The sequence below is a fragment of the Lissotriton vulgaris genome, chromosome 4_1, assembly GCF_964263255.1.
Source record: "Lissotriton vulgaris chromosome 4_1, aLisVul1.2, whole genome shotgun sequence".
Classification (NCBI taxonomy): domain Eukaryota; kingdom Metazoa; phylum Chordata; class Amphibia; order Caudata; family Salamandridae; genus Lissotriton; species Lissotriton vulgaris.
The window spans coordinates 55539599-55557592 of NC_141691.1; the positions used below are offsets into that span (position 1 = coordinate 55539599).

At 51.5% G+C, this 17994-nt stretch overlaps 1 protein-coding gene across 1 annotated transcript in view; it reads left to right on the forward strand.

The window, feature by feature from the left end:
• The window catches only part of SLC7A3 (solute carrier family 7 member 3), a 49167-nt gene that overhangs the window by 13699 nt on the left and 17474 nt on the right, over positions 1 to 17994 (forward strand). The window contains exon 2 of the mRNA XM_086918294.1: positions 17264 to 17658. Coding sequence (XP_086774420.1) covers positions 17280 to 17658 — 379 coding nt within the window. The 5' untranslated portion in view covers positions 17264 to 17279. The remainder of the gene's footprint in view (positions 1 to 17263; positions 17659 to 17994) is intronic.

Consider the following 17994-nt stretch of genomic DNA (forward strand, 5'->3'; position numbering starts at 1 on the left):
CATGAACCCTGGCAGCTCTGCATGGGGTGCTTTGCCAGCGCAAACATTGGCATGCTCACTATTGGCTGTGGTTTATTTCCGGTGCCAGCAGTCGGCTGTGCCAGTGTTCTGGGAGTGGCAGTGACGTCGAGGCCAGGGAGGTGCAATGCTGAGGTCTGAGCAGGTAATACCGAAGGACCTCGCACCACAGCATGTGATGCGTGTCCTAGGATGAAGAGCCGAGGAGGGCAACTGGGCGCGGCCACTGGTCGTGCTGTGGTAGTATCACCTGTACTGGTCGCACTATCATAGTATCACCAATTCAGTGCTTAATTTGAGCCGGTTCTTTCCGTTCCGTGACACCAGCACGTAATTGTCAGTTCAGTAAATCTTTATTTCGAAGAATAAAATTCCTCATAAAAACACATTACATAATAAAATTTCATTATATATCATTCGTGAACTTTTAGTAAATAAAAACTTTGAAAAAGAGAGGGTACAATTCATAAAGAGAGTCTGATTATTTACAAAGATAAATTCATTTCTTGTGTTCCTCAATCTTACGGCTACTTTTAAAAAGCTTAAAATGGCACATAAAGTATGGGTATCACTCGCTTTCTGTAGGAACAACAATGCCGCTCTTGCATGGCGAAATTTCTGTTTCCTAAGAATGTCCACCAAGAACAAACGTCTAGGGTTTCTATGAAATGAACATAAAAGTACAAAATGAAGGGTGTCCTGCGGAGACCTATTGTCGCAGCCGCAGGCACCCTTCTGCTCAATTGTTACAGTAAAACCAGCAGGATAGGCTAAAATGTTAGGTAACCAATTGAGCCTAAAACGGCACATTAAAAATCGGTCATTTTGGCTGTACATCAAAAACAGATATGGTTCCATTCCCACCCCATTTCTTACAAGGTCGTGAGCTGCTATTGATTTCTTTACAGAGCCAAGACCACTTCTGTCAGAATAATTTTTCTAAGAGCAATTTTTTCACCCTTGGTTTACAACTATTTGAGATCGAGGATGGATTATTAAAAAGTTGGCACTGGTCAATGTTCACTAAAGAGTCTTTCACATATTTTAGCCAAGGAATTTGTAGCCCCTTGTCCCTCTGCAAGCAGTCTAACACGTTTTCCCTGCTCAGGGCTGCCTCCGGGTTGGTCCAAATTCTAGTCCATGCCATGATTGGCCTCAGCATAGCATTGTCTGAAAGGTATGGCATCCCCAGTTCGGCATGGGCAATTTCAGCAGGGATGGTATGTGGGATTTTCAGGATTCTGCGGAAAAATGTATCTTCCTGTTGTTGCAGTTGCGTGCAGTCCCTGAAACCCCATACCTCAGCACCATACAAGGCCTTAGCTGTACTAATTGAGCCAAATAGTGCCGTTATCTGTTCTGGACACCAACACCCCAAACTTCGGGCAAAGCATAATATGGCACCATTCGAAGAGACAAGCTTGGTACAATGTTCCTCGAGCAGCTGGCTAAACTGAATGTTACCATCAAATAGCAAGCCCAGGTAGGGAAAAGTCTTTACTTTATCCAAGGTATGTGACCCTATCTTGAACACACAGTTATTGGCTGGTTTTTTGCCAGCCACCATGACAAACGATTTATTTAAATTCACAGATAGGTCCAAGCCAGTCATAAATTTAACAAATCCATCCACCAAAAGTTGTAAAGCCCTCTGGGTCCGGGCCAGCAGGACCGCGTCATCCGCGTACAATAGTACTGGGATTTGACGCGGTCCTACTTTGTGGCAATCCACATCTAGGGCGGTGAGGGCACTCTCTAAGGCATTGATGTAGAGTGAAAAGAGAAAAGGGGCTAGTATGCACCATTGCCTTACTCCTCCTGAGCATAGGAATTGGTCAGTTCGCCCCCCCTCTGGGCTTAAACGGACCCTGTCAGTAGTGTTCCAATGCAGCTCTTTCAGGATATTTATCAACCCCTCTTCAATACTTAGCTTATGCATCATGAACCACAGTTTAGTCCTATTGACACTATCAAAGGCCGCGGCCAGGTCCATGAATCCCATATAAACCGTGCCTTTACTGGCTTTTGTATATTTAGCTGTTAAAAGATACAAATTTAGGCACTGGTCACTGGTCGATTTGCCGGCTCTGAACCCGTACTGTATGTCAGCTATAGTTTGATGTTCTTCAGTCCACTCCATGAGCCGATTTAAGATCATCGACCCAAAATTTTGGCAGAGACATCTATGAGCGAAATCGGCCTGTAGCATTTAGGATCATCCCTGGACCCTTTCTTGAAAATGGGTACGATCAATGCAGTGGACCAGGAGCGTGGTAGCCCTGATTTAATGGCCGCATTTAGGACCCTGGTTAGGATCGGGGCCCATAGGTCTATATTACTATTAAGGGGGGCCTTACCAAAATCATTATCGGCTTCAGGAGGGGTCACGCTGCTCTGTGACCAGACGCCGTGCAGCACCAACTCACCGCGCCGCTGGGTCGCTGACGTTGTGGTCGCCCCCGCCGCCGTGCAGCACCATCACACGGCCGCAGAGAGGAGCGGACCACAACTCCCAGCTTGCCCGGTGCACTTCACCGCCCACTTCCTGCTGACAGCGCCAGGAGGCGCACAAAAGGAGACGGCTCCCGGAGTGGAGCGGGGGCCTTACCAAAATCATTATCGGCTTCAGGAGGGGTCACGCTGCTCTGTGACCAGACGCCGTGCAGCATCAACTCACCGCGCCGCTGGGTCCCTGACGTTGTGGTCGCCCCCGCCGCCGTGCAGCACCATCACACGGCCGCGGAGAGGAGCGGACCACAACTCCCAGCTTGCCCGGTGGACTTCACCGCCCACTTCCTGCTGACAGCGCCAGGAGGCGCACAAAAGGAGACGGCTCCCGGAGTGGAGCGGGGGCCTTACCAAAATCATTATCGGCTTCAGGAGGGGTCACGCTGCTCTGTGACCAGACGCCGTGCAGCACCAACTCACCGCGCCGCTGGGTCCCTGACGTTGTGGTCGCCCCCGCCGCCGTGCAGCACCATCACACGGCCGCGGAGAGGAGCGGACCACAACTCCCAGCTTGCCCGGTGCACTTCACCGCCCACTTCCTGCTGACAGCGCCAGGAGGCGCACAAAAGGAGACGGCTCCCGGAGTGGAGCGGGGGCCTTACCAAAATCATTATCGGCTTCAGGAGGGGTCACACAGCTCTGTGACCAGACGCCGTGCAGCACCAACTCACCGCGCCGCTGGGTCCCTGACGTTGTGGTCGCCCCCGCCGCGTGCAGCACCATCACACGGCCGCGGAGAGGAGCGGACCACAACTCCCAGCTTGCCCGGTGCACTTCACCGCCCACTTCCTGCTGACAGCGCCAGGAGGTGCACAAAAGTAGACGGCTTCCTCCGCGCCGCGCACGCGCGCGGGCGGCGCCGGGTCGAGCCCGGGCAGAGGGCGGGCCGTCTAAGGCCGTCCAAGGACGACCAGGGACGGGACGGGCCACATCCCTTTCATCATGGGTAAGCGCAAACTTGCTACATCGGCGGCAGGCGAAGATAAAGCTAAGGTTCCAAAGTACACGACTAGCATTATCACGTACTTAACAACAAAGGTGGGTGAGCTATCAACGCAGATTGCAGAGTCAGAGCGTGAGTTGGGCCTTGCAATCAGCCCTGGGGCTGTTAACACATCCAATGCTTCTGCTATAAACTGTATCCCGCTGGAACCTAGGGTCATCATTGAGTCTTGTAGACCCACCCTGCCACAATCCACAGTTCTTCCATTCCCGGTTTTGCCTGAAACAGTGATACCATCATTCCCTATGACCCCGGGGGATGCAGGAAGGACTGCATTTAACCAGCCTGGGCCTCAACGGCCAATTTACGTAACTGAGGAGGGCATCTCGTCTTTACTGGAAAAACTGTTTACAGAAAGACTGGAAACCGCATTAATCCAGATTGCTTCCGACATCACTGAGACTCTGAAGGATTGTGTCAAGAGCCTTGTGGCAAAATGTGAGCGCATCAATGATGCCCTTAACACCCGGGCCCCCTCTTCTTTTACACCTATGGCGCCATGTCCTACAGTTGTGCAGGTTTCTGCCCCTAAGGTTGGTGGTCCTTCTACAAATAGATTGACTGTCACTTCTAAAGTGGCCACCGATAACCCTGTCCAAAAAAAGGGAAAGTGGATAAGGGGATATATATTCCCACGACGGAGGCTGTTCCCAGTGTAAATACCTCAGTAAGGCCTAGAGGCCCGCAGGGGGTTGTGGCAAGAAGGGCACCCCCAGTAAATCTACCTCCGGATGCAACACCTTTTGTAGCAATTTTGGTTAACGTGCCTAAACTTGCAGATGGGGTGGTGGAACATCATGACACTCTTCTTTAACATGTAAAAAATGGTGTAATGCTAACTGCACGGGAGAAAGTAACATCGCAGACAATATTGTAACAAGTAGAAGGGTCAACTGGGTGGGCAGTAGCTGGAGATTGTGTAATTGTTAATTTTAAATCTAGAAATGTCGCCAGCCGCCTCTTCTGGGATGGCTCCCCTTTGGACCCTGTAGGAAAAGGTGTTCGAGCGATGCCCCTTGGCTTTTTTTACCCTCGAGCCTAAAGGCCAGGTGATGGTGAGAACAACAAGTCACAATTTACTAAAAATGCTTGGGCTGAGGACAAACTTATTTCGCCTATGTTTGTTAATGATGATTGGGTGACAAAGCCACCCAAGGGCAGTGGCCTAGCTAATGCTGTAAGGAACATTCCTTCAAATGACTTATTATTGTCAAATAGGTTCACGGCTCTAGCCGATCGTATAGATATTGAATGACTAGAGCCTGAGCATGATAACCTGACTGTCCCATGCCTAGATAATGCAGTGGTTACCACATCAGACGACACTGTTAATACTGCTATAAATGACCCTTTAGAACCGGGCAGGGGGCAGATCAGGGTATTATCATGGAACATCGCGGGCCTACGGGCTAAACAGGAGGACCCAATTTGGCTACAACAATTGAAGGAACACGATATAGTTGCCTTACAAGAAACTTGGTCAAAAGAAAAGGGATTCTGGGTAGATGGCTATATTTCATTCTTTGTCAATGCGCAGAGTTCCACGGCTGGAAGGGATAGAGGGGGTCTGCTACTTCTAGTTTCAGTTAAAATAGCAGGGACTGTCAAAGAAATCCCCAGTTCCTCACACTTTTTTCAGCTGGTGGAAATTCTTTTGGCAGACAAGAACAAGATTGTGTTTATAAATTGTTACAACTCCATGCAGGGGGGGCCTAATTTTGTTCTAGAAGGTTTATCCTCTTCTTTAATTAATTACATGTCAAAACAAACCACTTTTGTTCAGTTAATTATGATAGGAGATTTTAATGTTCATTTGTGTGAGTTACACTGCCAGATTGTAGATGATACCGGTCCAGATCACACTTCGCTGCCACATTTTGAACATAGCCCTAAGGGTGTGGCAATGGAAAATCTGTTATCATCTAATGATTTATATGAACCAGGGTTCTCAGACTCAACAAACCGTGTGGTCACGTATAATGCAAGGGGAAGCGAATCGATTATCGATTACTTTTTTATGTCCCCGGGGCTCTTACGCCATGTATTGTTCTATAATGCAATTGTAAGCGGGTTCAGTGACCACAACCCGGTGCTGCTAGTTTTGGACTCTCTTTCCGGCTTGAGCAAAGGGGATTTGAGGGCCACCTCTGCAAGGGATGTAAGGAGTAGAGACCAGGGAAGGCGACTCAAATGGTGTAAAGTTTGCCCTGAGGACTTTCATGGTCTTATTGAGCAAAACATGGCAGTAGAAATTGAGAAATGTAGGGACGGAGAGAGGAGGGGGAAGGAGGTAGTTAGTGCCTTTGAAGCTATTTGTGCCAGAGTAGAAAAAGAGCTTACAGCTAAACCAAGGTGGGGTCCTGCTCTAGCCTTTGGGTGGTTCGATCGCACTTGCTCCAAGGCACACTCGGCTTTGCTGAAAGCCCTTAAACAATCCCCTAGAGATAGGTCATTGGTGGCACAGTTGAGAAAAGAATATGCTTTGGCGGTTAAGTCGCGAAAAAAGGCCATCAAAGATGAAGCATGGGATTCTTTAATGGATTCTACAACCCTCAAACACAGTTCCAAATTTTGGTCCATAATTAATAATCCTTTATTTGCTCAAACAAATAACATGGATCTTGAAATTAACATCCCTGAAGCAGAATGGATTAAACATTTTTCTAATATATACGGCTCAAATGAAATAGTTGAGGCATTTGTAATGCCCTGCTCCCCAGCTTCTCCGGTTAAGTTAAACTTTAGTAAATCTGAAGTAGAGCTGGCAATTTTAGGCTCTGCTGCTAATAAAGCTCCCGGCCCAGACGGGGTCCCTTTGGATCTCTACAAACTTAACCCTGAGATGTGGGCTGAGATCTTAGCCAACGTTTTCAACTGTGTGTATGAGGGGGGTTTGCCAAAAACTTGGGCATGTTCAATCATAGTACCCATTTTTAAAAAGGGCCAAAGAAACGACCCCAAGTGCTTTCGACCAATTTCTTTATTGGATTCTTCCATGAAGATCCTGGGCAAAGTTTTGCTAGCAAGAATTAACAGTTGGTCTCTAGACAATGATATTTTAACAGATGCCCAGTATGGGTTTCGTTCAGGCAGAGGAACAGAGGACCAATGCTTAAATCTTCATTTGATAATTTCAAAATACACAACTGCAAAAAAGGGGTCAATTTTTGTTGCATTTATGGACCTGTCCACGGCCTTTGATTTGGTTAATAGAGCCCGGCTGTGGACCATGTTGTTAAAATTGGGACTTGATCCTCCCCTTGTATACTTTTTGGCAGAACTTCACAAGGATTTAAAAGCTTCAATTAGAATGGACCAAGAAGGAAATCGTACAGCTTGGTTCAAATCGAGCAGGGGCGTGCGGCAGGGCTGCATTCTTGCTCCCATGCTGTTCACTCTTTATATAAATTCATTAGAGAAGAATCTTTTAACTGCTACCTTGGACACTCCGTGTGCAGGGGATACTCGTATCCCTGTTCTCCTGTGCGCGGATGACGCAGCTTTGATAGCTCGGACTCATTTAGGTTTGCAAAGACTCTTAAATGCTTTTAATGATTTTATGTCTTCACTTGACTTAGTGATAAACAATTCCAAATCTCACGTCATGGCTTTTGGGGCTGTTAAAAATAATACCAAACAGTTCTATTGCAATGGTGACGTGATCACTAATGTCAAAATATTTACTTACCTTGGTGTAATCTATGATACCAAGGGTAGCTGGGCTCCTCAAATTACAGCCAAAACTAAAGCGGTCAGGAGCTCGGCCAACGCTATTTTAAGTTTTTCCAGGAGACTGGGCGGGAAGCCAACTGGTGCTTTATTAAACCTGTATAGGGCAAAATCTGTGGCAATAGCCAGGTATGGCTCAGGCCTGTGGGGCTATGTGAATTGTGAACCTATTCAAAGGGAAGAAAATAAGTTCCTTCGAGGGTATATCATTGATACCCTTTTAATGGCACCTATTTTGTTATGGATTAGGACCTGGACCAATAACAATCTAGGTTTGAATCATAAAATACTGGGGGACTGTTTAAAATTGGATAATTCTAAAAATATTGCTTGGCTATCCTACATTCATAAGTGTTCTTTGGACCTTGGTCGTCCTGAGATTTTTTCTGCCCCTCAAGGTCTAAAGAAATCTGATTTAGATTGGGTCAAGCTCAACTTTCCCAAATTGAAAATTGTGGAGAGGGAAGAACGCCAACTTACTAAACCCACAGTCAGAGCCCATTTTCTGACCATTTCCTGCCTTACTATACAACCGTATCTTGCCATTGTTAACATCCCTTTTCACAGGTGGCTTCTGGTTAAATTTCGGTTTAACCAGATTTACACGGTCCTTTGTGATAGCCAAGGTTGGTATAAGCAGGAGGATGCTCCTGTCTGTAACTGCGACAACTTCTCAACGCAAGATAATATGCACCTTATGCTGTTCTGTCATTTCTTTATTGTGCCCAGACAGAAATACCTGGTACCTTTATTGAAGGACAAAGCCTTCCATCAGGCAAAACCTGCCCTCCTGTATCTTCAATTGTTGGATTCAGCTTTGGTTATGTTTAGCGTGGCCAACTATCTTGTTGCCGCTGTTAGGATCAGGAGGAGACGACTTAAAATGTAACATAAGGGTTTTGCACGGAAGGATGAAACGGAAAATGTTTTTGTACCTGTAATTTTTTAGCTAAATATTTATTCTTCTTTTTAGCCGTTTTTAAATTGTGAATATATAAATTACTATTGATGTATGTAATTTCTCATGAATTTGTATTGTCCCTTTTCCTTTGATTGTAGAATGCTTTTATGATTATTAACTAAATCGAATAAAGTGGTTTTTGACTTGACTTGACTTGACTACTTCTATATAGGTCCGGTGGGGTACCACCTGGACCAGGGGCCTTATTAGGGGTCAACCCACTGATCGCTTTTGTTATCTCCTCTAGTGAGAATATTATTTTATCACTCCGGGTGCCCTGCCACTCACCCTCCTGAATTTCTAGTTTTGACTTATTGTATAAACCTTGGAAGTGATTGACCCATTGATTCCTCCTCAGTGGCCAGGACCATGAACCCTGACAGCTCTGCATGGGGTGCTTTGCCAGCGCCAACATTGGCATGCCCACTATTGGCTGTGGTTTAATTCCGGTGCCAGCAGTCGGCTGTGCCAGTGTTCTGGGAGTGGCAGTGACGTCGAGGCCAGGGAGGTGCAATGCTGAGGTCTGAGCAGGTAATACCGAAGGACCTCGCACCGCAGCATGTGATGTGTGTCCTAGGATGAAGAGCCGAGGAGGGCAACTGGGCGCGGCCACTGGTCGTGCTGTGGTAATATCACCTGTGCTGGGTGCGCGGCCACTGGTCGCACTATCATAGCATCACCAATTCAGTGCTTAATTTGAGCCGGTTCTTTCCGTTGCGTGACACCTGCACGTAATTGTCTAGACTTTTGACGGGCTGCCACATGGCAGTGCCGCCTGCTTAATTTAGAGACCAGCACAACAGTTGATAATTTATAATAATTGAATATGCATAAAAAAAATGCTGCAGCCCAGCCATTCTTATAGCTTGAGAAGCCTGGCATAGTCTGTAGTGCCACACGTGCAGTGTGATGGTTTGTAGTTGTGTTGGTGCTGGCAGGGCAGTGGGTGGCAGGGGCAGTGGGGGGTGATCTCCTCACTGAAGACACGGGCCTCCATCCCAGGCTGCAGCGGGTGCTGGCATCTCCCGCCCTTTGGTCCCCAGACCCACCCTGGGTGACTCGAGCACCCAGGTCCAGTTTGGAAAGTAAATAAGAATGCATTCGCCCCCCTGCCCCCCTTTAGAGACAGACGCGGGCGCGGGGCAGGGCAGGGCGCGCTTGAAATCTCTGCCACTCAGAGCGATCAAACCAGGAATCTTACATCGGATTAAAGAGCTCGCAGGGAGGCTCCCTGCTTCCTGGGCCCCGAGGCTGGCTCCGGGGATGGGTGGGCGCTGCCCCCTGTCTGGCCCCTACAGTGCCCTCCAACACCCATGGTGCTGGAACTTGTGCGCTGAGCCCTTGTGCCGGTGCATAGGCGCCACAGCTCACCAGTTGCACATTTACGGCTGGGAGTGTGACCGTGAAGGCGCGTTCATGGCTGGCCATCGGTGTCTCCTGTGGGTGGGCGGATGCTGTGCCAAGCACGGTGCCAGGGGGCTCGGGCAGCAGCCGTACTTGCGTGTGCCCTCTCTAGCGGCTGGCACAGCTGGCAGGGTGGCGAGGCTGTGCCCAGGACAGCTCGCGGGCGGCGGTGGCACCAGCCTGCAGTGGCAGAGCCGCCGCCAGGGCAGCCGGGCCCTTTCTATCCATAATGTCATAATAAGAAGACTTTATTTCCCCCTCATTAATTAGCTAATTAAGAGGCGGTGGCGCGTCACCGTGAACTGCATCTGTGATTGGCCCTAAGTGGGCGTCCTGCAGCGACCATATGTTCATCATTGCTCGGTCTGGCTTCTGGTGCCAGACCCACCCCGGGCCCTCGCGGGGGGCTGCAAGCAGTGACCCTTGCAGGGGGTAAGGGGGTCTCTCCCCACCTCATGGTGATATCCCCGCCCCCCCTCCTATTACTGCGGATCCACCCCTGGTTCTGATCCGGCTCCCTGCAGGCCCCTGCCACCAACCACAGACCCTGCTCTGCTCACTTGTGGCATCTCAGCGGGTACCAGAGAGGCCTCAGACATGGACTGGCATAAGCCTGGCAGGAGACTGGACTGCAACAAATCTGACAGGAGGGTGGACTGGTAGAAGGTGGACTTGCGCAAATGTAGTAGATGGGTGGACTGGCAGGGCTGGCAGAGGGGTGGGTTGGCAGGAGGTTGGACTGGCACAGGGATGGCAGGGGTGGTGGGTTGGCACAAGGCCGGCACTCGGTGAACCGGCACAGGGCTGGCTGGAGGTTGGACTGGCACAGGGCTGGCTGGAGGTTGGACTGGCACAGGGCTGGCTGGAGGTTGGACTGGCACAGGGCTGGCAGGAGGTTGGACTGGCACAGGGCACAGGGCTGGCAGGAGGTTGGACTGGCACAGGGCTGGCTGGAGGTTGGACTGGCACAGGGCTGGCAGGAGGTTGGACTGGCACAGGGCTGGCTGGAGGTTGGACTGGCACAGGGCTGGCTGGAGGTTGGACTGGCACAGGGCTGGCAGGAGGTTGGACTGGCACAGGGCTGGCTGGAGGTTGGACTGGCACAGGGCTGGCTGGAGGTTGGACTGGCACAGGGCTGGCAGGAGGTTGGACTGGCACAGGGCTGGCAGGAGGTTGGACTGGCACAGGGCTGGCAGGAGGTTGGACTGGCACAGGGCTGACTGGAGGTTGGACTGGTACAGGGCTGGCAGGAGGTTGGACTGGCACAGGGCTGGCTGGAGGTTGGACTGGCACAGGGCTGGCAGAGGTGTGGGCTGGCACAAGGCCGACACTCGGTGAACCGGCACAGGGCTGGCTGGAGGTTGGCCTGGCACAGGGCTGGCTGGAGGTTGGACTGGCACAGGGCCGGCTGGAGGTTGCACTGGCACAGGGCTGGCTGGAGGTTGGAATGGCACAGGGCTGGCTGGAGGTTGGACTGACGCAGGGCTGGCAGGACGTTGGACTGGCACAGGGCTGGCAGGAGGTTGGACTGGCGCAGGGCTGGCTGGAGGTTGGACTGGCGCAGGGCTGGCTGGAGGTTGGACTGTCGCAGGGCTGGCTGGAGGTTGGACTGGCGCAGGGCTGGCTGGAGGTTGGACTGGCACATGGCTGGCAGGAGGTTGGACTGGCGCAGGGCTGGCTGGAGGTTGGACAGGCGCGTGGCTGGCTGGAGGTTGGACTGGCGCAGGGCCGGCTGGAGGTTGCACTGGCACAGGGCTGGCTGGAGGTTGGACTGGCACAGGGCTGGCTGGAGGTTGGACTGACGCAGGGCTGGCAGGACGTTGGACTGGCACAGGGCTGGCAGGAGGTTGGCACTGGGCTGGCAGGAGGTTGGACTGGCGCAGGGCTGGCACGGGGTGAACCGGCACAGGGCTGGCAGAAGGTTAGACTGGCACAGGGCTGGCAGGAGGTTGGACTGGCACAGGGCTGGCTGGAGGATGGACTGGTACAGGGCTGGCAGGAGGTTGGACTGGCAAAGGGCTGGCACAGGGCTGGCTGGAGGTTGGATTGGCACAGGGCTGGCTGGAGGTTGGACTGGCACAGGGCTGGCTGGAGGTTGGACTGGCACAGGGTTGGCACAAGGCCGGCACTCGGTGAACCGGCACAGGGCTGGCTGGAGGTTGGACTGGCGCAGGGCTGACTGGAGGTTGGACTGGCACAGGGCTGGCTGGAGGTTGGACTGGCGCAGGGCTGACTGGAGGTTGGACTGGCACAGGGCTGGCAGGAGGTTGGACTGGCGCAGGGCTGGCAGGACGTTGGACTGGCACAGGGCTGGCTGGAGGTTGGACTGGCACAGGGCTGGCAGGAGGTTGGCGCTGGGCTGGCAGGAGGTTGGACTGGCACGGGGTGAACCGGCACAGGGCTGGTAGGTTGGACTGGCACAGGGCTGGCAGGAGGTTGGACTGGCACAGCGCTGGAAGGGGGCAGTCACTGAAGAGTAGCAAGCATGCCTTCGGGTTGTCCACCAGTGAGTGGGCGCTGGTCTGCGGCGGGCCTGTGCCCCCTGATGGATGGGGGGGGCACTCCATTTCCAGGTCCATTAAAGCCCAGCAGGGTCCCCACAGGCAGCTGCGGGGCCGACAGCCCATCTGTATCCGAGCCCTGGCATCGCTCGGGGTGCCAGCAGGCACCCACCCCGCCTTTGATACTCGTGAGCCTGCGTCCTCCAGAGTCCTCCCCTCGTGTGCGAGGCCTCTCTGTCATCCCGGGGTGAGGGTGACCTGGGGAGAGAGGCTTCTACACAGTGGGCGTTCGAGGGTAGCGCCCAGAGGCCTGGCCTGTAGTACGGAAGCGCCCCCAGATTATTGACAAGCCAATGTAGAGGGGTTTGAACGGCGTACCCTTCACGTCTATCCAAGCTTGCACTGCCCATCACGTACCCTCCTGTCTATCCAAGCTTGCACTGCCCATCACGTACCCTCCTGTCTATCCAAGCTTGCACAGCCCATCACGTACCCTCCTGTCTATCCAAGCGTGCACTGCCCATCATGTACCCTCCTGTCTATCCAAGCTTGCACTGCCCATCTCGTACCCTCCTGTCTATCCAAGCGTGCATTGCCCATCACCTACCCTCCTGTCTATCCAAGCTTGCACTGCCCATCATGTACCCTCCTGTCTATCCAAGCTTGCACTGCCCATCACGTACCCTCCTGTCTATCCAAGCTTGCACAGCCCATCACGTACCCTCCTCTTAGTCCAAGCTTGCGCTGCCCTCTTTGCAATGGACTATCAGATTTCTTTCAAGAAAAAATTGAAAAAATCGCATCCTCCTTTCCTCTAGTTGGAGCATCTGACCTCTCCCTTTCCCCGGTCTCTAACAACCATGATACCGCTCCTTCACTAGTAGCATTTAAGGATCTCACTCCTAACTTTGCACTTAAATTACTCTTACAGTGCAAATCTGGCTCCCCTTTGGACCCGGTTCCCCCTAAAATCATGAGTGAACTGACTACTTTATTGTTAGAGCCACTCACTGCCATTTGGAACGCCTCTTTACAACTAGGCCAATTCCCCTCTGCCTGGAAGGAAGCACTGCTGGTGCCTTTCCTAAAGAAATCTGATGCTGACCCCACGCAATTCAGTAATTATCGGCCCATTTCTCTCCTTCCGAAACCCGCGAAGGTCTTGGAGAAGGCAGTCCAATTACAACTGGCAGAATACCTAGAGACCAACTCTCTTCTACATGACTCCCAGTCCGGCTTCCGTACTGGATTCAGTACGGAGACCGCACTGCTAGAGGTATCGGAGACTGTGCGAGATTGTGAGGATAAGGGCGAGGAGGCCATGTTGGTCCTCCTCGACCTATCCGCCGCATTCGATACGGTGTCCCACAAAATTCTTCTAGACCGACTGGAGCAGATTGGACTGAGCGGCACCGCCCTGGCGTGGATCAGCTCCTTTCTCCAAGGACGATTACAGAGGGTTCTGCTCAGACCGTTTAAATCAGGATGTAAACCTCTTGTACGTGGAGTCCCACAAGGCTCAGCGTTGAGTCCTCTGTTTTTCAATGTCTACCTAGCCCCGTTGGCCAAGGTAGTGGAGGCATGCGGAGTCAGAGTGATCTCTTATTCTGATGATACACAGCTGATATTTTCTTTTAGAGATCACTCTGACTCCAGCCTCTCTAGTTTCCGCCATTGTCTTGGCGAAATCTGTTCTTGGATGTCCTCGAACCACCTGCGACTTAACACCGACAAGACGGAGGTTTTGTTCTTTAATCAAAAAATGACCATTCCACCCCCATTATGGTGGCCAACGGTACTCAACCCCCCTCCAACCCCGGTTCACTCTGCCCGCAATTTGGGGTTTATATTTGATGATACGCTCTCCTGCAGCCCTCAAATCAACAAGGTTACTGCGGCCTGCTTTGTTAAATTAAAAATGATGAGAAAGATCTTTACATTTTTGCCAATGGAGGCTCGCAGAACAGTAACTCAGGCCTTAATTACCTCCCACCTAGATTATGCCAACAGTTTATATGCTGGGGCCCCTCTATATCAAATTGAAAGCCTGCAAGTAGTTCAAAATGCTGCAGCAAGACTGATTGGCAATATCCCATACAGACACCCTATATCAGCGTTTCGCAAAGAACTCCATTGACTCCCTATAGCCGACCGTATTAAGTTTAAAACGCTTACACTTGCTTTCCGAGCTCTGAACGGTACCGGCCCAGATTATTTAAAAAAGACATTGAGATTGTCCCACTCAGTCAGAGACCTTCGCTCTAACAACCTTCGTCTCATGCTTGTGCCAAGATTCCGCCGCACAAGAACTGGTGGCAGAGCCTTTGCTGTTCTTGCTGCCAAACATTGGAACTGCTTACCGATCGACCTCAGATTTGCCCCATCCGAAGCTCTGTTTCGCAGACGCCTGAAAACGTGGTTATTTTCATCTATCTAGATTGCTCCTTCGCCTCCTGCTGACAGTTCTAGCGCCGGGACACCCCCATTGGGGGTAGCCGCGCGCTTTACAAAATTCGTAAATAAATAAATAAATAAATCACATACCCTCCTCTCAGTCCAAGCTTGCACTGCCCATCATGTACCCTCCTGTTTATCCAAGCTTGCACTGCCCATTATGTACCCTCCTGTCTATCCAAGTTTGCACTGCCCATCATGTACCCTCCTGTCTATCCAAGCTTGCACTGCCCATCTCGTACCCTCCTGTCTATTTAAGCTTGCACTGCCCATCACGTACCCTTCTGTCTATCCAAGCTTGCGCTGCCCATCTTGTATTCTTCACGTCTATCCAAGCTTGCACTGCCCATCACGTACCCTCCTGTCTATCCAAGTTTGCACTGCCCATCACATACCCATCTGTCTATCCAAGCTTACACTGCCCATCACGAACCCTCCTGTCTATCCAAGCTTCCACTGCCCATCACGTACCCATCTGTCTATCCAAGCTTGCACTGCCCATCACGTACCCTCCTGTCTATCCAAGCTTGCACTGCCCATCACGTACCCTCCTGTCTATCCAAGCTTGAACTGCCCATCACGTACCCTCCTGTCAATCCAAGCTTGCACTGCCCATCACGTACCCTCCTGTCTATCCAAGCTTGCACTGCCCATCACGTACCCTCCTGTCTATCCAAGCTTGAACTGCCCATCACGTACCCTCCTGTCTATCCAAGCTTGCCCTTCCCATCACATACCCTCCTGTCGGTCAAAGCTTGCAGTGCCCATCACGTACCCTCCTGTCGGTCCAAGATTGCACTGCCCATCACGTACCCTCCTGTCGGTCAAAGCTTGCAGTGCCCATCACGTACCCTCCTGTCGGTCCAAGATTGCACTGCCCATCACGTACCCTCCTGTTTATCCAAGATTGCACTGCCCATCACGTACCCTCCTGTCTGTCCAAGCTTGCACTGCCCATCACATACCCTCCTGTCTGTCCAAGCTTGCACTGCCCATCACATACCCTCCTGTCTCTCCAAGCGTGCACTGCCCATCACGTACCCTCCTGTCTATCCAAGCTTGCCCTTCCCATCACATACCCTCCTGTCGGTCAAAGCTTGCAGTGCCCATCACGTACCCTCCTGTCGGTCCAAGATTGCACTGACCATCACGTACCCTCCAGTCTGTCCAAGATTGCACTCCCCCTGTTCCATACTGTCTTCCCCCATACCTTCATATCAATGCTGCGATGAATTTCCCCTGCTTGGATTGGAAGACTCTTTCCTGTGTGAACTCTCTCCATGCTGTCTGCACAATGGCGGCTTGCAGTTAAGGTTCACTTGTTCTTCGTCCCTGGTGGTTCCGCTGCGCCTACAATTTCTGCTTTAGTTCTATATCAATAGTGTCCTTGGCACCCACACCTTCTGTGTTGCGTCTGTGTCTGATGTCTACACCTTCTGTCTGTGTAAGAAATTGGGTTATTTGAAAAGGTGTGAGTCCTGTCATCAATTGTCTTTTTATTGGAAACCAAGTACCCCCTTGTAGCACTTGACTCTCTCAGAGCAATCCAAGCCAGGGGAGGTAGTGTGAGCTAGCAATCCCAGCTCATTGACGCAACAACACTCAAAACATGATAGTCCAGGCAGTGTTTTTTCTTTTATAAAGGAAGGAACAGTACATTTATTATGCAAACACTACGAAATACTACACATGAAATTCAGATATTTGCATTCAGGTAGATGGAAGTACCTTTGGTGACACCCTCATATTACATTTCACCCTAGTGGGTCCTGAACCCCAGAATCACAATGCCTCGCCCGCCTAACCTACACAAGATGCAACATCACAATATAATTTACCAGTGACCACATGTGAAAGTCACCCATAGTAAAGGTCTGAAAACTGGGTAGTCAAAGCGAAAAGATCTGGTGGGCTAATTGGACGTAACTCCCGTGTTGCACTCTGTTTCCATGGCACCTATACCTTCTGGGCCAGTGTTGGTGCCTATCCCTTCAGGTTTGGGTCTTTGTCGGTGCCTAAACCTTCTGTTGTATGTTGGTTTCAGACACCTACATCGTCTGTTTTGGGGTCAGTGTCCGACATCTCCACCTTCTTTGGTCTGTGCCCAGTGCCGGCATCTGTTTTGGTTCTAGATCCATGGTGCTTAGACCTTCTTGTCTCCACGGTGGCAATGGCGCTTCCACTTTCTGTGTAGGTTCTGTCTCCACGGTGGCCATGGCGCTTCCACTTTCTGTTTAGGTTCTGTCTCCACGGTGGCAATGGCGCTTCCACTTTCTGTGTAGGTTCTGTCTCCACGGTGGCCATGGCGCTTCCACTTTCTGTTTAGGTTCTGTCTCCACGGTGGCCATGGCGCTTCCACTTTCTGTTTAGGTTCTGTCTCCACGGTGGCAATGGTGCTTCCACTTTCCGTTAGGTTCTGTCTCCACGGTGGCCATGGTGCTTCCACTTTCCGTTAGGTTCTGTCTCCACGGTGGCCATGGCGCTTCCACTTTCTGTTTAGGTTCTGTTTCCATGGTGGCCATGGTGCTTCCAATTTCTGTTTAGGTTCTGTTTCCACGGTGGCCATGGCGCTTGCACCTTCTGTTTGCATTGTTTACCCATGGTGGCCTTGGTCCCTACACCTTCTGTTTGGGTTCTGTCTGGAAACGTAACCCTGGCTAACGGGCTCTCTTCTCGTCCTTGCAGGTGAAGGCATAAGAACATGGCCAAGAGGCTGGTGGGATCCCTGTCCAACTTTGGGAACAAGCTGATCCGCAGGCGAGTGGTGGACCTAAGCAGCAAGGAGACCCGCTTCGCCCGATGCCTGTCCACCTTGGACCTCATTGCTCTGGGTGTGGGCAGCACCCTGGGGGCCGGAGTCTATGTTCTGGCTGGTGAAGTAGCCAAGGAGAAGGCCGGGCCCTCCATCGTGCTGTGTTTCCTCATCGCCGCCCTGTCCTCGGTGCTGGCCGGACTCTGCTATGCTGAGTTCGGTGCAAGAGTCCCCAAGACCGGGTCAGCCTACCTCTACAGCTACGTGACGGTAGGCGAGATCTGGGCCTTCACCACGGGCTGGAACCTCATACTGTCCTATGTTCTAGGTAAGCGAGCCGCCTGCGAGCACAGAGGGTGCAGGTGAGGGGAAGGGTGGTTTGTTGTAGCCAGCCTTCACACTGGTTAATTGTTTTATCCCAGTGAGAGTTGCTTGGAGCTGGTGACTAGCAGGTTTATTTAGGCCCGACACACCTGTGTGACTCACAGCCACGCGACGCCAAGCACAGAGGTGCTGCCCTACGTGATGGCACAGGAAAGCATTCCAAGAAGGGGAATGCCCATTTTACATTGGCAGAATGCCTGTCTGTCGCATTCTCGCACGCCCTGGTCTTGGTGACCGCGTACGCCTCTATTGTTTTTATACCATCCTTGAGTTAAGGGAT